The sequence below is a fragment of the Anguilla rostrata genome, chromosome 2 (genome assembly GCF_018555375.3).
Source record: "Anguilla rostrata isolate EN2019 chromosome 2, ASM1855537v3, whole genome shotgun sequence".
Lineage (NCBI taxonomy): Eukaryota > Metazoa > Chordata > Actinopteri > Anguilliformes > Anguillidae > Anguilla > Anguilla rostrata.
This window is the reverse complement of record NC_057934.1, coordinates 69284219-69304853: the sequence shown is the minus strand read 5'-3', so window position 1 is coordinate 69304853 and position 20635 is coordinate 69284219. Positions and strand designations below refer to the sequence as shown.

The 20635-nt window shown below is 49.0% G+C and overlaps 1 protein-coding gene across 1 annotated transcript in view; it reads right to left on the bottom strand.

Annotated features, from left to right (window-relative positions):
* Positions 1 to 12643, bottom strand: part of LOC135248622 (alpha-1,6-mannosylglycoprotein 6-beta-N-acetylglucosaminyltransferase B) — a 135767-nt gene extending 123124 nt beyond the window's left edge. The window contains exons 1-2 of the mRNA XM_064323443.1: positions 11949 to 12643; positions 6220 to 6332 (exon numbers count right to left, since the gene is read on the bottom strand). Of these exons, the coding sequence (XP_064179513.1) occupies positions 6220 to 6332; positions 11949 to 12016 (181 nt within the window). The 5' untranslated portion in view covers positions 12017 to 12643. The remainder of the gene's footprint in view (positions 1 to 6219; positions 6333 to 11948) is intronic.
* Positions 12644 to 20635: the final 7992 nt, after the last annotated feature.

The following is a 20635-nucleotide window of genomic DNA, read 5'->3' as shown; positions in this document are numbered from 1 at the left end:
ATTCCACGCGGACAACCGGGGGGGTGGTTTGGGGGGGTGGGCAGGGGCCGGGGGCTGTGGGGGGGTAACTAAAATCATGCTCACGGCCCTCACGCCCTGCAATTATTCAGTCCAACTTCAGGCTGGTGATAACTGTATTCATCAGCGGGAGAAAAGAGGGAGAGGAGAGGGAGAGGAGAGAGAGAGGAGAGGGAGAGGAGAGAGAGAGGAGGGAAAAAGAGGGAGAGAGAGGGAGAGGAGAGGGAGAAGAGAGAGAGAGGAGAGGGAGAGGAGAGAGAGAGGAGAGGGAGAAAAGAGGGAGAGGAGAGGGAGAGGAGAGGGAGAGGAGAGAGAGAGGAGAGGGAGAAAAGAGGGAGAGGAGAGGGAGAGGAGAGGGAGAGGAGAGAGAGAGGAGAGGGGGAAAAGAGAGAGAGGAGAGAGAGGGAGAGGAGAGGGAGAGGAGAGGGAGAGGAGAGAGAGAGGAGAGGAGAGGGAGAGAAGAGGCTAATCCGAGGTGTTTTTTCTCGCTAAGTTCCCGCTGTTATCACCTGGGCTTGTGAAGGCGCTGGAGAGATGGTCTATTTCCTCACTGACACAATACCGTGTCACAGCCTCTCAGCTTCTCAGCCACGGTCAGATTATAAAGGCTCCAAAGTCCGAAAATACCATTAGAGAGACGATTTGAACCCTACCTGCTGATCACAGCATCAGGGCTCAAAATAAACTGCTTTTTTTTTTTTAAATGATGAGCTAGCAACCTGTGGACAAAGGCTAATGGGAGGTTTGTGATATCATTGCAAATGTGTGTGCGGTGCCAGAATGTGAACTGAATGTGAAGCAGATGCACTGTTTTTGTGAACGCTCAAATCACACTTCAAATACTGCTCATTCCTGCAATGACTCAATTATTTAAAGTCAACAAATATTTATCTCATTAATGCCGTACAGTATAGATAAATTTAGAACCCGGAGTAGAATGATCAAACTTTGGAACATTATTCAAGCTGTGAACTGCGGATGGAGAAAGTCTGTATAAATACGCATCTGCATTTGCTTGTGGTGCAGCCTTGTTCTGCACAGGAACAACAGAGAACACACAATATGGGGTAGCAACATTGTTTAAAAAAGAAACGTAGCATCAGTGGGGTTGAGATTCATCATATCTGCGTGGCATTCACAAAATAGCACTCCACAAACTGTACAATGTTTTAAAACTGCATACTTCAAACCCTACATGCCAGCCAGATCCCTCCGTTCTGCTACCTCAGGACGCCTAGCACCTCCCCCTCTTCGCACCTGCACTTCCAGAACACGTCTCCTGTCTGTTCTGGCCCCACGATGGTTGAATGACCTCCCTGTGGAGGTCAGAACAGCTGAGACACTGACCCATTTCAAACATTTGACTCCATTTTTAATAAACGTAACTACGATGATTTCGACACCAAAAGAGAGCGGGGGAAGAGGGAAGCACTCCACCGTGAGCGCAATACAGAGCCAAATAATTCCCAAAATTAGCGTGAAGCTTCAGCGGGGGCCCTTTCATGTTGTTTGTCTTTTTTTTTTTTTTTTTTCTTTTCTTACCAAAATCTTTTCTTTCTTTTTTTTACCAAAATATATTCTTATATGGCTTAAAGCTAGGGCAGGAGGAGTGCCATTTAAAAAAAAAAAACATTTCATCCAAAGATAAAGCATTTAAGTGATAAAATCAACTGTAGACGGAGCTGTATGGTTCACAAACCCCCTGCTCTGCATGTATTGCAATGATGCCTCGAGGCTAACAGTAGCGTGCAGCTGTGTAGCTTCTGCATATATTTGATACCGAACAACTAGGCATATGTGGTTTTTTTTTTTACATGAGGGAAATGGGGTGAAAATGTAAATTTAGCAACCGCACTCAAAATTATTCAATATTTACATTTTGATTAACTGAGCCGGGTGCTTCATGAATATTCCAGCTTGAATGCCTCGGATGCTCCATTTTCTCACCTGCCTGCGATTTTCTCTCGCACACGCCTGCGTACGACATTTGAGGCTGCTACTGTATTAAGCTACGTGAGAAGCAGTTGTCGTGTGAATGCAGCATCAGTCAATAAGCCGAATCCGCCCCTTTAAAAGGAGCAGCTAGCTGTAAACCACGCTTAGACGCTTCCAAAAGCAGCCTGAGAAAAGCTCTTTTTTAAAAAATTTAATGCGGGTACCTTGTGAACAGGAAGTCACCACGTTGCGCTACTTTTCATCTTCCGGGCAGACCATAAACAGCGGCAGTTTTTCCCCTTTGTCGTTCAAGGTGTGACCTCCAGGCAATGATACGCAGTCCATATAAATATGAGACGATGTGTTGTATGATATTTAAGTACTCGAAACAAGTAAATTTAGCTTTTAAAAGACACTGTAAATGCTTCTCCAGTGCCCTTGAGGATATGTCGCGCCAGCGAGCTGGGCAGAGAAATGAGCCTAGTTCCAGGCCACATGGGAAAAAGTGAGCAGTGGCCCTTAAACAGTGCAGAGGCATCCTGGGTTAAGTCATAATTCCATTCCATCAAAAGCCAGTCCCATTACCAAAAGCAAGTCTCATTACCAAAGGCCAGTCCATTTAACAAAAGCAAGTCTCATTAATAAAAGTAAGTCCCATTACCAAAAGCAAGTCTCATTACCAAAGGCCAGTCCATTTAACAAAAGCAAGTCTCATTAATAAAAGCAAGTCCCATTACCAAAAGCAAGGCTCATTACCAAAGGCCAGTCCATTTAACAAAAGCAAGTCTCATTAATAAAAGCAAGTCCCATTACCAAAAGCAAGGCTCATTACCAAAAGCCAGTCCCATTACCAAAAGCAAGTCTCATTACCAAAAGCAATTCCCATTACCAAAAGCAAGTCTCATTATCAAAAGCCAGTCCCATTAACAAAAGCAAGCCTCATTACCAAAAGCCAGTCCCATTACCAAAAGCAAGTCGCATTACCAAAAGCAAGTCTCATTACCAAAAGCCAGTCCCATTACCTTAAAGCAAGTCTCATTACCAAAAGCCAGTCCCATTACCAAAAGCAATTCCCATTACCAAAAGCAATTCCCATTACCAAAAGCAAGTCTCATTACCAAAAGCCAATCACATTACCGAAAACAAGTCTCATCAACAAAATAAACTGCTGGGCAAAGAGCGATCATTGGGGAACGCTTTTGATCGAGACAACCTCTCCTGTATGTACTGCACAGTCACCAGACTCCCGCTCTCCCTCTGAGAAAAATGGTATACTTGAGTGCAGTTATGTAAACTTTAATTATACTTCAGGTATACTAAATTAAAAAATGGTATATTTTTAAATGGCATATTTTAAGTATATTTCAGAGACACACATACACATGCACACGCACACAGACCTTCTCTTCTGACTTTCGAAAGAAGAGATTCTGTCAGCCTTCAGGACCGACAATCCAAGGATACAAAGAAGAGATACACCGGTCAGAGGCGGAATTAAACTGATACCCAGTGTCACATCACTTGATATCAGTGCCACCAGCCCTTTCATCTCAGGCAAAGATTCTCATATCTTTCCTTGGGAGCAAATACGTTTAGTCAGAGCAAGGATGACATGCTAATGTCAGCAGTTCGAGGGAAGGGATAACAATCTCAACGGATTCCAGGTTACAAAGGCTTCCCGCGTGCGTTCCCCAAGCAACAGCAGAGGCGTTTTCAAAATGAGCCCTTTCCCGCAGGCCTACATTTACCCGGAAAATCGTGAGACGGCAAACGGCAAACAACAGGCTACAATTTGGCACTTAATAAGTAGCAAACAATGCCCTATCTCTTTCAGTGAGCAACAGCTTTGGGGAAACACAATGTCTGTATTTCGTCCTCCAATTTATATCCTGAGATTTGCTGCAGCCCAAGATCTTAAATATAAAAATGTGAAGAAAATATTTTTTTTTTTTAACTATGCAACAAGAGAAGCTTCATTTTGCAACTCTTCCCTTAAATCAGTAATATGGTAATGGTAATATGCGCTGCACACAACAAATCAGTTAATTTCAATTAATTCAGTTAGTAGAATTATTTAAATAAGGAAACATATCTATTGTGCCGCACAGCACACAGAACTGCATTGTCTAAAACTGCTAATCAAATATAATCACTTCAAGTATAAAAACTTTAAGTATCTAACCATTTGAAGGTAATAGGTTTATTGAGCACACTGTGCACACACGCATGTTAGCATTTCTGTATGCTAGCACGTACAGCATGCACCAGTGTGTGGCAAAATCCGAGAGGTCCTCTCCAGTCATGAAAGCTGATTACAGTGTCAACAGATGGAGTTGGCGGTCCGTCTGTGCCTCACACATCCTGGTGCCACTCCATTAAACCTCCGATTCCTGCCACTTCATCTCACACACCGACACACACACGCACGCACGCACACACGCACGCACACACACACACACACACACACACACACACACACACACACGCACTCACGCGCACACAGACACACACTTCGCACACACACTACACACAGACACACACTCGCACACACACACACGACGCACGACGCACACACTTCGCACACACACTACACACAGACACACACTCGCACACACACTACACATAGACACACACACACGCACTCGCACACACACCACACACACACACTACACACAGACATACACTCACACACACACACATACACATACACACACACACACACACACACACACACACACACACGCAAAAAGTCTACCCTGCAGGACTCCCAGAGGACAGGCACCATGCAGTGCTTAATGAGCTCGGCCCAGACGCCTCTCCCCAGACTGCAGCACCTGATTGGTTAATTAATCAAGCAGCTCCTCCCCCCCCCAGCTCTCTCATCCTTCTCCGGGAGCTGTGACTGGTAGCCTGTGCCTTGGATTACATTACAGGAAGATTATCCTCCCATTTAACGGATTCAGTCCACAGTTAGCATCGTGTTTTTTCCTGTGACATGGTGGCGGCGCGGACGGCAGCACGCCGGAGAGAGACGGGCCCTTCAGTCAGTGAGAGAGGGGCCCTTCAGTCAGAGAGAGAGGGGCCCCCTTCAGTCAGAGAGAGAGGGGCCCTTCAGTCAGAGAGAGACGGGCCCTTCAGTCAGAGAGAGACGGGCCCTTCAGTCAGAGAGAGAGGGGCCCCCTTCAGTCAGAGAGAGAGGGGCCCTTCAGTCAGAGAGAGAGGGGCCCTTCAGTCAGAGAGAGAGGGGCCCTTCAGTCAGAGAGAGAGGGGCCCCCTTCAGTCAGAGAGAGTGGGGCCCTTCAGTCAGAGAGAGAGGGGCCCTTCGGTCAGAGAGAGAGGGGCCCTTCAGTCAGAGAGAGAGGGGCCCCCTTCAGTCAGAGAGAGAGGGGCCCCCTTCAGTCAGAGAGAGAGGGGCCCCCTTCAGTCAGAGAGAGAGGGGCCCTTCAGTCAGAGAGAGAGGGGCCCTTCAGTCAGAGAGAGAGGGGCCCCCTTCAGTCAGAGAGAGAGGGGCCCCCTTCAGTCAGAGAGAGAGGGGCCCTTCAGTCACGCCCGCTCGCCCCCTCACCATGACCAGGGCATGAGAAATTTAAAGTATCCCTACAGTGCACCTTAGGTAAATACAGTTTAAAAAAAGCCCACAAAACAACAGCATTAGGGGGCAAATAAGCCGTTATGATGTAATATGCTGGCGTACACTGAAAACAGACTGGGCTTCTTTTTTTTTTTTAAAGCCTCTGATTTTCCTTAGCTACGGCACAGAGACCTGACACAGACACACCCCCCCCCCCCTCTTCATTGGCAGACACACAGCAGCTGTATTTTTTTTTTTTAACATGATGACGAGGGGAACAGGAGCGGAGCGGAAGCCTCGTCAGGGCTCCGTTGCTCCGAGCCCACGGTGCGCGCGGCGGCGGCACACACACACACACACACACACACACACACACACACACACACACACACACATATACACACACACACACACACACACACACACACACACACACACACACACACACACACACACACACTATACACACACACACACACACACACACACACACACACACACACACACACACACACACACACACACACCACGGGATCCCCGGGCCACTTCTCTTCCGTAACGAAAACGCAGCGGCGAAGCCGGGGGTCAGTCGCAGCCCGCCCCCGCCCCGGCCCGCGCCCCCGCCCCCTGCCCCCTGCCCCCCGCCCCCCGCCCCCACCCCTCGGCGAGCCGCAGGGAGCGAACGCAGCCACTACCTTCCGTTCTGATGGTGAAGGGAGAGTCCCCCAGTCGCTTGGCCGAGAACTGGCCCCCCAGGGACGTCATTAGAAAGCACAGGCTGAAGAAGCCGACCCCCACCACGAAAATCCTGGAGGGAGGGAGGGAGGGAGCGGAAGAGAAAAAGAGAAGGGAGGACCAGGAAGAGAGGAGGAGGAGGAGGAGGAGGAGGGAAAATAAGAGTGAGTGAGACAGAGAGACAAAGTGCAGCATGCAAATGGACAGGCAATCAGAAATATAAAGAAGAAAACAAAGAGGGGGAATAAAGCGTGGATCCTACAGATCTCACTGTCAGTCTCACTGGCACTGTGAGCGCGCACCAGACTGATCCAAGCTCTGGAATTAAGGCAACGCATCTGATCTCTCTCTCACACACACACACAAACACACGCACACACTTCCACGCTCACAGTCACACACACACATACACAAACACACACACAGACATGCTTTTACACACACACACACACACACACACACACGCTCGCAGTCACACACACAATCACACACACACACACACACACACCCATGCTCGCACTCACACATACGCACACACAAACACACACACACAGGCACTCACTCCCACCCTCGCACTCACACCCACACACACACACACAAACACACAAATACACACACACACACACACACACACACACCCATGCTCGCACTCACACATACACACACACACACAGGCACACACTCCCACCCTCGCACTCACACCCACACACACACACAAAAACACAAATACATACACGTACATACACACACACACACACACACACACACAGAAAAAAACAAACAATCATCCGCCATCCCTTTTTCCCCCCACACATGGACGAGGGAATTTAACGAGCGAACCGGAATAAGAGAGCGCTCCAGCGAGCCTGTGTACGGCCCAGACAGGGGCACGTTCCCCCCAGGGCATCAGAGGGGTGGAGGGGCGGAGGAGCGAAGGGGCGGAGGAGGGGAGCGGAGGAGCGGAGGAGCGGAGGGCGGAGGAGCGGAGGAGCGGAGGAGCTGAGAGGAGCGGAGGAGCCGTTAGCATGCGAGCGCGTGATCCGCCCCGCCGCGGCGCGAGCGCGTGTGTCAGGTAATTCCACCTCAGTGCTTCCACCGGGCCCCCCCGGGACCCCCGGGCCCCCGGCAGCGCAGAGCAGTTTGCACGCGTGAACATATGCAAATGGCCGCTCCCCCCGCCGCTTCTCCTACGTCTCATCGCACAGTAATGGCCTGTTCATCGCGGCGCTAGCTAGCGCTCGCGCTCCCGCCTCGCAGCGCAGAGAGCTCCTGGAGGCAGAGAGGAGAGCCGAAGCCCCCGGTGGAGGGGGGAGGGGGGAGGAGGGGGGGGCTGAATTATTCATGCGTCTCGGCCCTTAGACGAGCCGGATTGGGGCCCCGGCTGGGCCCGTCAGCGGTCCCCTCCTAGATCCGAAACGATCTCCCCGCGATCCAGATCCCGCCTCTCCCAGAGGACGGCCGGCAAAATTCCACGGCGAGCTTAATTACAAACCCCCCCAATCCCCCCCCACCCCCCACCCCCCCGATCCCTGTGCCGCTGTAAGACAAGCATCTGCACTGCAGCAGTGATTATGAGGACCGGAGCTGGAATTGGGGGTGGGGGCTGGGGGCTGGGGGGGTGGCTGGCAGAGCCCGGTGTAATGACCGGGAAAGAACAGAAACGGTCCGGTAGGTAAACAGCGGGAAGCCGGAGAGGGCCGGGAGGCGCCGTGGGGCGCCCTGCGCCCCCCTGAGCATACCCCCCCACCCCACCCCCCCCCCCCCCCCCTCCTCCTTGAGCACGACGCTAGGTCACGCTTTCGTCCCATTGCTCCAGAGCACTGGCAGCCGGGGGGGGGGGGGGCTTAGCGAAGTTTCCCGGAGAAGCGTGTCGGCTAAACGCAGAGACGGGGAATGAAAATAACAACAACAACAACAACCGCCAACGTCAACTGCCAAACTGAAACCGGGCGTGGAGGATCACTAAAGCCGTTTATTTTATTCCTCGTCTCCTTGGAAAAGATTTTTTTTTTTTTTTTAATATAAAACTTAGAGCAATAATGACATCCATCTGTTCCCCCTTTCCTGAACACAGTATTCCGTATCGCTCAACGTCTATAATCCATTTTAATAGCTGGACTTGTATCCCGGGTAAATCCAGGTAAAGGACCTTAGTCCAAGGCCATGGCCGGGATCATCTCCCATGGCCATCTGCTAACAAGTAAATGGTAAATGCTAAATGGACTGCATTTATATAGCGCTTTTATCCAAAGCGCTTTACAATTGATGCCTCTCATTCGCCAGAGCAGTTAGGAGTTAGGGGTTAGGTATCTTGCTCAAGGACACTTCGACATGCCCAGGGCGGGGTTTGAACCGGCAACCCTCCGACTGCCAGACAATCGGTCTTACCTCCTGAGTACAGAGAAGTTAAAGAGGTCTGCAGCACGCCTTCCAGCACGCGGACGCCGGCTAAAGCCCCACCTGGTTCAGCAGTCAGCCCCAACCTGGGCTCCCAGAGTCACCTCCTCCTCCCAGCACCCGGGGCCCATTCGCTCACAGTCCCGACGCACTGTCAGCTGACTGTTGGCACCGTCCAATCACTGCTATGTGCCGTTGGCAGTGGTGCTCGCGTGCGTCTTCATTAAGACTTGCGCGCAGAGGCTACCGTGACGCAGGAGATAGCGCCGTTAAAGATGACTGCTGTGTGCTGAGCACAGACAGCCACGACTGATGCTGCGTGCTCATAATTTAGAGACGGTTTTCAGCTTGATAAAGTGATGCTCAGTCCGGTTACTCTGTACCTAAGTTACTGTTGCTAAGAAAACCGGAATTTAATGTACTCTGTCATAGCGTGTGGGCCTTGTAACTGACTCTGGCTTAGCGTTCGCTATAGTAAATAAAAGTAAATAAAAGTAAATACAGCAGATGCCGTGTAAACATGAATTTTGTGTTTCTGAAACCAAGACATCGAGGCTCAACTGCTCCACCCAACGATTCACGCCTGGCTTCAATCAATCAATCGATCGATCAATTTTTATTTGTAAAGCGCTTTTAACAAAGGAGTTTTGTCACAAAGCAGCTTTACAGAGAACCGGCCTGCAAGGAGTAAGCCTAGGCCCAGGGCAACTGTGGCAAGGAAAAACTCCCTGACTGATAACAGGGAGCAGAACCGGACCCAGAGGGGGAACCCATCTGCCGCAGGCAGGCGCCGGTTTGCTATGGAAATGGCTTAGCCTACATGAAAGCAGATGAATTATAACACATAAACAGTCAATCCAGCATTAATTAAGTCCAAGCAAAGGTGACTCCGGTCACACTTCAATGATGTGCTAAGATTTACCTATGCCACAAAGGACTGTTTCAGGGAGATTATGTCTACACGTCCCATAACTACCAGTCTTATACCACTGGCTTTCCTTCTCTGTTTTGCCATTTTTTTAAGGCCTTCCGTGGATGTGATGGCATGGGAATACTCCGGCTGCCCGGCTCAGCTCTAATTAAAAGGCTTAAGGTAAACGCTTCGGTCCTGTAATTGGATCATGGGGAAAGATCTAACGTTGCCTAATTGGCTTCTAACGTTCACAGTTATCAGATTTCGGCTGTTGGCGGTTGACAGGAGAACGTTGGTGTTACGCGACTGCATGTTCTCTGAGAATTCCGTACAGATTTCACCCTATTTCCAGGCCTAATCCAGTGGAGGCATATGGTGTGAAAGAGGGACACATTGGCAGTTTTTTTTTTTTAATCACACCTGTCTTAGCATCGCCATAGCGAGAAACTGCTAGCCAGCTCTGACTGCACAGCTCAGCCCGACACAACAGTCTCCATCGAGTTGCGGATTTTCCATCCATGCAAAATGGGATCCGCTGCAATGATCAGGTCACCGTTCTTTTTCCCCTAGTGGCCCCGATAGTACAGAACATCACAGGGCTCAGGTTCACGCTGTGCCCAGGAGAGGGTCGCGGTCGGCGGGCTCTAATGGGCCCTGTTGCCACCTCTGCCACCGGGCCATTGCAGAACATCTGTCAGACATGTCACCCCCACGCGCGCAAAGCGTCGCTTCATAAGTGAAGCGGGGATTCACGGTGCGGTGATGAAGACTGATGAATACGGAGACGCGCGCGGGGAGACTGGCGCAGCCCGCAGGTCGCCCTGGGTGCCTCCGCTGCGTAACGGGAGACGCTCGCGGCTCGCGGCGCGCGCCAGCTGAGCGGCTCACACGTACGCGGCTGAGGGTTGAGTGATTGATGGCGCACTTAACGCTGAACAGTCTCGTCACAATTCACCATTAAAACATCGGCAGGGGTTTCATCTGTGACGGCTGACACTAACTCCTCGTCGCTGACTTCGGGGGGAGGGGGGACTCATCACCAACAATGGATAGTAAGAATTCACTTTATGCATGAAATATGTGCTTGTGTGGATTTTTAAGCAGCTCAATGTTTGAAAGTTTTTTTGTTTGTTCGTTTTTAGGAATTTCATAAATATTCATGATATAGACAACTATATCATGAACATTCTAAGGTCAACCAACTGGTAACGACAATGGAAACGGGCATATGTGTATTTACCTTAACATTTCCACACAAAAAAAAACAGAGAAACGCACGCTGAAACCATTTAACAGTCAAATTAAACCTCCGTTCTAAATCACTTTAGGCCCTGTCAGAAGTCATTTCCAGACACACAATGAAAGTGCCAATTAATCTGAATCTGCATACTTTGTAATTAGGCAAAATAGTGTTACATTATGCAGTATGCCAGGGTTCATGTGTGAAACAATAGAATTACCACAAAAAGCCAACATACTGCTTACAAGTTTATATGCTATAGCCTGCTACTGTTAACCCCAGAGAATTATGAACGCCTTAATTGGGGTTAAATCAAAGTTCCCCGCTGTCTTTAGATATAAATCCACGGCCCACTGGGCCATTCTGGGCGCTGCAAATAATATTCGCATTCTACATTAGGGATAATGGAGAGCAGACAAATTATTCTAAATGGAGACTCATGCCTCGTTATTCATTCCACGATCATAGCTTCGAAAATCAAACCCCGCTTCTGATATTAATAACGTGATATACCGGTGTTTTTATGTCTATTAAGACACCTGACAATAGTGGTTCACTTCAATCTTGTGTACAACGAACATGCATTTTGTCACAAAGAGGAGGTGGTTCCACGGAGAATTAAAATGTTTATTTCTGCATGCACGGATATGGTTTTCACATTCGGGGAGTTAAGACAGTGTTATTCAGTAATGATAACTATCACCCGCTGTGTTCAACCGCCAGCACCTGACTGAATCAGTGAACACTGTTTAATTAGCTTACGGGGAGGTGCAGGTCGCGGAGTAGGCTATTTACCCGTATTAACTCCGGGTTGTCCTTAGTCACGCAACTACTGCCGAAATGAGCTAGGCATGAACATTAGCCTTAAAACGGAATGACAATTTGATTAACAATGTATAGAGTGATAAAGCTTGCCGATGAACACAGTAGGCTCCCCTGAAAAGTAGAATATTTTGTTCTAATCTACAATATGCACATTTATCAGTCTGCCACTCACGCATATGCACAGATAGGCTACATATTTAATTTAAACCATTATATTTGACATTTTTCTATAATAAGTACGTTATACGTCAAATAAACTTGTAAAACGCTGAACCGGAAAAACAAAAGCATAAGGTGAACATGCCTGTTCTTACCTGAACGGTTTGAACGTCACAAGGCATCTCCTCACCATTATTTTACCGTCTGTGTTCACAGTAATCATTTTCCAGAACGAGCAATCAAACCGTAGACCCCCGACATCATGGAAATCAGACCCTCCTGTGCGCCGAGGTACTAAAAAGCAGCATAACGCTCCTGATTGTTTCAGCGTTTTGTAACAATTGCCAGCGCATTGAACAATACCCCGACGTACGGGTTAAAAACCGCAGAAGAAATCAAATCCATAAGTTGTATCTTGCCATAAATCCTTCTCAGTCGTTCAGGTTAACGTTCAATCACTTCATGAGGTTAGTTAAGGCTTGACGTTTATCCCTGCTCAGAGACATCCGTGATACTCTTGCTGTGTCCCGTCGCTTTGCACATCAACTCTGGTGAACACAAGTGATTCTCGTAATTCATTCGAGCCAAACCAACGTGCTTATGCAAGATATGGGGGGAAAAAATACCAATGAACAATAGCAGAAAGTGTAAAATCGAAATTAAACGGTCACTCCGTCATTCATTTTTCCTCCTTCGTCTCCACTTCTCCAAATTCTAGCTCGGCGCCAGAATGCTTGCAAAAGCGTGTGTTCCCTAGCATGAAAGGAGCAGGTAGATGTCCAGTTTTCCAACCCGGAGCTGGTAGAGAACGCTTCAACCTCTTCACTAAAATATATGCGCTTTGGTTTCTTACGGTGGTTTGAGAAATTGCAATGAAATTCAGTTTCTCCAAGCTTACGTTTAATCATCGGCGCAGCGCCATCTACCGTTTCACAACAAACTGCACTGTTTATTTCAACAAAACAATGCGAAGCTTCCCATATTTACACGTACTGTGTTACTGATACACGTCGGCAAATTAGTTTTATCTCCGGATATGCCCGCATTAATCCACAATAATGGCAAAATCGATAGATTGGAATTTTCATTATTATTTTTTTTTTTTTTAAGTATGCATGCAAAGAGTAATGGTTTAACAATGGATGTGTACATACACTATATTAAAACCGTAGGTAATTACATAGCAGTCGCCAGAAACCAATAGGATCAATTGCAGTGTGTTTATCTGGAGTTTAAACCTAAAGACCGCAGAACAGAATTACACTGGAACAGATCCTCCTTATTTCACAGACGTGGATAGCTGTTCCAGTTGTAACGCAGTTCCATGGACTACAGGTTTAAGGCTAAACCTGAGGTGTAAATCCCCCCAGGTAAGCACGCGGCGATTGAATTACTGCCGCTGCGTTACATATGACACGCAGTAAATAAATGGCATTGTAGCATTTTTGTGACTTTTAACACACCGGTAAGAGAAGCCTTCAGCACCATGGCTAGATCCCGTGGCTGAGTTTGCGACCAGGAAGCTCATGCGGCACCCAGTGGTCACTTTAGGAACTTCTATTGTTATTCTCATGCGGCAGCTTATTTAAAAACTATAGGTCTACACCTGAAATGGATGACATTTCAAATATGGCATTCACTTTTGATAATTAAAATTAAGCGGTATGGCATTGATTCGTTTTTCGTTCATCGTATAGCGCAATAGTTAAGGTGGTTTTCGTGAGAGCTGTTTGCAGAACAAGCCCCCAGTGCTTTACGTACTGTAAATTTGTTTAGGAATATAGGTGGGTTCCATGCACTCTCGTTCTTTATATTGCATCAGCTAGTTGTTCAGAGCTGTGGTACATGTAATGATGTGAAGTTTACCTCTGCTGTATCATTAATGCAGAAAACAGAACGTGTTATGTTTAGGCTGCTTTCTGTGTATTCCAAATGTTTGCTGTGTTGTTCGCTGCAAGTCCTGGTCTTTTCACAATATTGCCAATACTAGATTATTTAAGAGAACGTATGTTTTGTTTAAGAGATATAAGATATGATAATTTATGTGTAATTTAGATTATTGGAACCAGGGATCACCAAGAATACAGGAGAGTAGATACATTTGTGTATTTTTTTTTTACTCGAATTTGATGGATAACCGGATAACCTGCAGAAGAGTACTGTGCCACGCAGAGACAGAATTCTTGGAGCAATGGCAGTCTGCTTCAGCAACCTGAAAGAGAAGATACGCATACAGCCACAGCACAGCCTGGCAGGGCGAATCAGGACGAAGCGTGCGCGTCTCGCAACACTTTGGGGGGTGGTCTTGACTCCATTAGAGGGTGATGTTGGGAGGAACAAAATACTGTCATCCAGATGGTGAAACTTGAACAGTGTGAAACCTCTGTCACTATACAAAGGGTGCATGTGTGTCAACAAGGAAGAGCAGTCTGTTCCTCGTTAATGTTAATGGTTAACTGTTAATGGTAGTGTACGTGGAGCGATAATGGGCACTCTTGCCGAAGCACAAAACAGGAAAGGCGATACGATACAATCGAGAAGCGCTTACTTATACGAGGGCCACATAATGTGACAGTGAAATATGGGTGTGTAAATGTGGTGACTTGTGCCCTCTGTGTAATCCAAAAAAAAACAAATTAGCTCACCAAGGAGGCCGGAGCCTGACCAAAGGTACTTTCGCCTCTCACCTTCAGCTGTGGTTCTCGAGCTCGGTCCCGGTTTGTGCCGGGCTTTGTCGCAGCCAATATCTCGATCGATTTGGGTTGCTGAGAACATGCGGTCATACAATAATTTGTTCATTTCACTCAATGCGCAATTATGCAGGCTTGACTCGTCCCCGTCTGCCGTGTCATTGAACTCTCCGTTTTTCACAAACGGTTCAGTTTCACCGAGCAGGTGACCACACATTCAGCGGTTAGGACCCGTCCGTCTGTCATCCTGTAATTTAATCGACCCGCCGTAGAAATGTCCCCACTTTTGGGACTCACTTGTCACGCAGCACATTACATTAAAAACTGAAGCATTATTTGATCTGATTTGATTAAAAGTCCCGGGATGCGAATGCAGAAAATGTATTTTTCATGGCATACACAGCCTTTTTTTTTTTCCAAAATAATTTTTCCATTCTTCAATTCCCTTCCTACTCTCGGAAATTCAAGCCACACTCATGCAGCGAGCTCCGCGGCCAATGCCCGGACAGTGTGCGCATCTGCGGTTCTCCTCCGAAAAACGCACTGTAGTGTCGCCAGCCACTGCTTTTCACACCACGCCCACTAGAGGTTAAGCTGGCGCAGGCCTCAGTTGGAGGAAGACACTTAATGCACGGCCTTGGCATAACTGGCGAGTAGTTAGTGAGTAGTTGGCCAGTAGTTGGCCAATAGTTGGCCAGTAGTTGGCCAATAGTTGGCCAGTAGTTGGCGAGTAGTTGGCAAGTAGTTGGCCAGTAGTTGGTGAGTAGGTGGCCAATAGTTGTCGAGTAGTTGGCCAGTAGTTGGCAAGTAGTTGGTGAGTAGTTGGCCAGTATTTGGTGAGTAGTTGGCCAATAGTTGGCAAGTAGCTAGCCAGTAGTTGGCGAGTAGTTAGCCAGTAGTTGGCCAATAGTTGGCGAGTAGTTGGCCAGTAGTTAGCGATTAGTTGGCGAGTAGTTGGCCAATATTTGGCGAGTAGTTGGCGAGTAGGCTCCAGGCACCCAATCGATGGGAGCGGGAGTCGCTGGCTAGCGATGCTAGCGGCCCAATGTGCCTCACCCTATGGAGCCGCCAGTCAAAGCTTGCACTGGCACGGTCCCACGCCTAGCTATTTCCGACAGGGTCCGACCTTGAGAGGGTGAACGATCTTTCAGAAGAAGACACTGCGTCTAATTGAGGACAGTTAACAGCTCCTTACTATTCAGAGGTCGTAGAAGCGGTTTAGAACGAAAGCCGGGGTACACAGTGGGACCCCGGGGATGGAGTTTAAAAACCCCTGCTCAAAAGAGGGCGATGTTCTCCTTCTGCGGCAGACTCTTGCGCGTTCCTGAGCTCCTCCACCTCCTCCTTCCTTAAACGCCCACGAGATCGGCTCGGCTAATTTTATCGGCATCTGCCCTGCAGAATTTGACTCGAATCAACAGAGGCAGATTTGGTTCACAGCCCTCGCTGCGCAGCGAAGGACGTGCTTGGCTTTAGCTAAAAAAACGCCTCGTCCCCCTGCCAAGGGACCGACCGCGCTCCCGTCCTCCGCTCTCGACGGAACTCTTTCTACGCATAACCCGGCCGCTCGCGTCGCGGAATGCAAATGAGCCGCGGCACAGGGAGCGGTGATTTCGCGGCTGGAGCGGAGCGTGCGATCGATCGGTCGCCAGGCGAAAATGCAGCGGGCCGATTTTTTGCGAGGTGATTTCACTGGTGCAGACAGCAAGCGACGCTTTGTGTCACCATGACAGCCATTTTCAAGCTGAATCCTGAGGCATAATCACACATTTTGGCCTCCCCCCCCCCCCCCCCGAAAGTCTTAAATGAACCTAATCTCGCTGGAGCGTGGCGAATGTCAAGAAATTGAACAGCCGGCTTCAAATGCACAGCCAGTCGGATCGCATTCTCAAGAGATGACAACCTTCTGATTCATTCATTTAGAAATACATTTAGTTTTTAAAAAAATAAATAAATACATTCAGATTGGAGCAGAGCAGAAATCAACGGAATGCACGACCTGCGGTGGCAAAGATGGCATTTTTTTGTTTTTTTGGGGGTTTTTTTGTCACGAACGTAAAATCTGTCTTCTGTGATCCCCTGATTCATCTCGACTGTAGCAGGAAAAGTTCCCCCGGGCGCCTCGTGACCCTGTCGTCTCTCCCCTGGACGCGAGTCCCACGTGTGCGTCGCGTGTGCGTCGCGTGTGAGTCGCGTGTGCGTCGCGTGTGAGTCGCGTGTGCGTCGCGTGTGCGTCGCGTGTGCGTCGCGTGTGAGTCGCGCGTGCGTCGCGTGTGCGTCGCGTGTGCACCACGTGTGCGTCGCGTGTGAGTCGCGTGTGAGTCGCGTGTGAGTCGTGTGTGCGTTGCGTGTGCATCGCGTGTGCGTCGCGTGTGAGTCGCGTGTGAGTCGCGTGTGAGTCGTGTGTGCATCGCGTGTGCGTCGCGTGTGTCGCGTGTGTGTTGCGTGTGAGTCGCGTGTGAGTCGCGTGTGGTGTGTGCGTCGCGTGTGCCGTGTGCATCGCGTGAGTCGCGTGTGAGTCGCGTGTTTGCGTCGCGTGTGAGTAGCGTGTGAGTCGCGTGTGAGTCGCGTGTGAGTAGCGTGTGCGTCACGTGTGCGTCGCGTGTGAGTAGTGTGTGCGTCGTGTGTGTGTCACGTGTGCGTCGCGTGTGCAGGGCGTGCGTTTCCCCGGTCACCGCGCGTCAGCAGGGAGCCCCCATCTCCCGCAGCCACAAAATGGCCACCCGCGCTCGCTGTGTGAACAGCAGGTGTGCCCTCCCTCTCTGCGTGCGTCGCTCAGCGGGGGAAGGATCACGCCCCTTTTTTTTCGGGAAAGTCTGTTGATTTTCGTTCTCGTGCTCATTTGCATGGGTCCTGCGCTGGGGGGGGGGGGGACGCTGTCCTTGGCACCCTACCGCACGGCGATATCAATCAGCGCAGGTGGGGGCCAGATGGCATCCCGGCCTTTCAACCTGGCGTTCCCAATGACAGGAGACCGGCGCCAGCGCAATGCAAATCAAACAGGCGCGAGAGAGTGAGAGAGAGAGTCTTGTGTGTGTGTGTGTGTCTGAGAGAGAGAGAGTGTGTGTGTGTGTGTGTGTGTGAGAGAGAGAGAGAGAGAGAGGGTGTGTGTGTGTGTGTGTGTGTGTGTGTGTGAGAGAGAGAGACAGAGAGAGAGAGAGAGTGTGTGTGTGTGTGTGTGTGTGTGAGAGAGAGAGAGAGAGAGAGGTGTGTTGTGTTGGAGGGATGATGAGAGATATGTGTTGTTGTGTGTGTGTGTGTGTGTGTGATGAGTAGAGAAGAGAGGAGGGTGTTTTTTTGTGTGTGTGTGTGTGTGTGTGTGTGTGAGTGAGTGAGAGAGAGAGAGGGTGTGTGTGAGAGAGGGAGAGAGAGAGACAGGTGGAAAGAGAGAGAGAGAGGTGGAAAGAGAGAGATTAGGGGAGTGTGTGTGAAAGAGAGAGAGGTGGGAAAAGAGAGAGTGTGTGAGAGAGAGAGATTAAGGGAGCATTTGTGTGAAAGAGAGAGAGAGAGAGAGAGAAAGAGAGGGAGAGGGAGAGTGAGTGAGAGAAAGGTAAGAATGAAAATAATGTGAAGGTAATAAAACATTTTGAAGGCTCTGTTTCAATCTCTCACGTTTTCAAAGGTTCTAATTTCATTTTGGACCATAAAAAATCATCAGCCCCCTTTTTTAAAGGAAAACAAAGCCAGCGAAAGCCAGATAATTTCTCATCTAGCGATGCATTTCATCGCATGCCCTTTGTGTGAAATCATTACCAAGTCATGAGCCGAGGCGCTGAATTAGCAGGAGGCAGATAAGGCTCCTGTGCTAGCGTGATAAACTGGCTTTGAAAAGGCAGGCTGTTTTTTTTTTTTTTGTGCGCGTTGAAAAGGGAAACAAATTGATTTGTGTACTGTAATGCTATCGGTCTCACTATTCATTTTATTCTGTCTTAACAAAGAGCAGGGACCGTAGTGCATCCAAATGCAATATAAAATCAGGTGTTTCGCCATCTATCGATAAATAATTCCTCAGCTGTGTCCAATGGAGGGGGCGGTGAAATAAAATAGCATGAGAAACTGCGACCACCATATGCAAGTAATTTCTTCTACTGCCTTAATGTTTACTGCTTTTGACTTCCGCCCATGGCAGGCTCAGTGGCCTGCCAGTAAATAATCAGAAGTGACATATTAATTTTAATCATTCGTATGTGTGTATTGATAAGGCAGGTGCTCAGGTGGCAAGCAGTCCCTGATTGGTCCTCCGAGGAGTCGGAGCATTAGGGAAGACCTGCCATTTTGAGTTCTCGAGCAGTTCTGTTCGCTGCGAAGATTCTTCATCCGTATGAAGTGCTGGTCTGGTGCCCTGTTAGAGTTTAAGACCCGTCCAGTTCTTACTGCAAAGACAAGGGATCCAGTTTAATTTCATTAGCTCTTCTTTAACATTCCACGCCTATCAATTTACAATTCTTTATTTATTTATTTTTTTTTGATGGAAGGCATGATAATTGGACTCTGCCATTGTATTTATAAAAACTGAGGGGGAAAAAAAAAACAAACAAAACAGTTCATTAATCCAAATCTGTAATTGGAATGCCGAATGTAAATTACTTGTCATTAAGCTTTCCAAATGACATTAATCCTCTCTACCTGCCCGATAAAACAAGAGTTTATTAGCCTTATTGTATTGATTGCTGTGCATACTGATGAGGCAAACAAAGTAATTCGTTTTTCCCATAATGTTTATTCACCAGACGTGCTTTACGGCAAGCTAATCTACTTATAAGGCGGGGGCGTCAAACGTTTCCTCCACCTTAAAATCAGATTTTATTTTGCGCTGCCTGGCAGGTGGAGTAACACTAATTAAAACAGCACGACTTGTCCACTCAAATATCGGCGTTTCTCCCCGAGGAAAAGGAGAGAGTCAGCTTGCATTTTCGTCAGATATTGACGAGGAACCACGGATCCCCTCGAACCTTTTCCCCCTCAGTCCCCCCCCCCCTTTCCGGCCTGTAGAGGCAGCTGACGTTTGAGTGACAGCCGCAGTGACAGCTTTGCCAGCTTGCTCAGGCTACGTTTCGCCAACCTTCACGAATGCTGGGAAAGGCTTGATCTCCTTACAAAACTAGATGTGTTTCCTTTGCGTTTGCTTGAAAGAAACTAGAGTGATACATTAGTCATACAGTAATATAACATCATATGTACAGTAGATAAATTAAGGTATGAGCTGTGTTTCTTTCTCTCGCTCTCTCGCTCTCTCTCTCTCAGTCATGCAGACATACACACACACATTCTCTCTCTCTCTCTCAGTCATGCAGACACACACGTTCTCTCTCTCTCTCTCAGTCATACAGAAATACACACACACACATTCTCTCTCTCTCTCTCAGTCATACAGAAATACACACACACACATTCTCTCTCTCTCTCTCTGTAATATTACTCACTGGCACACACAGCTGTAGTAATGGTGTTGCTCTGTTGCGCTCACAGTGACAGAGCTGCACAGCGGGTGCCGGTCTGATGGCTGACAGCTCTCAGCAGTGGAGAGCAGCCCCACGGGGAGAGCAGTGGAGAGCAGCCCTACTGGGAGAGCAGTGGAGAGCAGCCCCACTGGGAGAGCAGTGGAGAGCAGCCCTACTGGGAGAGCAGTGGAGAGCAGCCCCACTGGGAGAGCAGTGGAGAGCAGCCGTACTGGGAGAGCAGTGGAGAGCAGCGCTACTGGGAGAGCAGTGGAGAGCAGCGCTACAGGGAGAGCAGTGGAGAGCAGCCCTACTGGGAGGGCAGTGGAGAGCAGCCGTACTGGGAGAGCAGTGGAGAGCAGTCCTACTGGGAGAGCAGTGGAGAGCAGCCCTACTGGGAGGGCAGTGGAGAGCAGCCGTACTGGGAGAGCAGTGGAGAGCAGCACTACAGGGAGAGCAGTGGAGAGCAGCCCCACTGGGAGGGCAGTGGAGAGCAGCCCTACTGGGAGAGCAGTGGAGAGCAGCCGTACTGGGAGAGCAGTGGAGAGCAGCCGTACTGGGAGGGCAGTGGAGAGCAGCCCTACTGGGAGAGCAGTGGAGAGCAGCACTACAGGGAGAGCAGTGGAGAGTAGCCCTACTGGGAGAGCAGTGGAGAGCAGCCCCACAGGGAGAGCAGTGGAGAGCAGCCCCACTGGGAGAGCAGTGGAGAGCAGC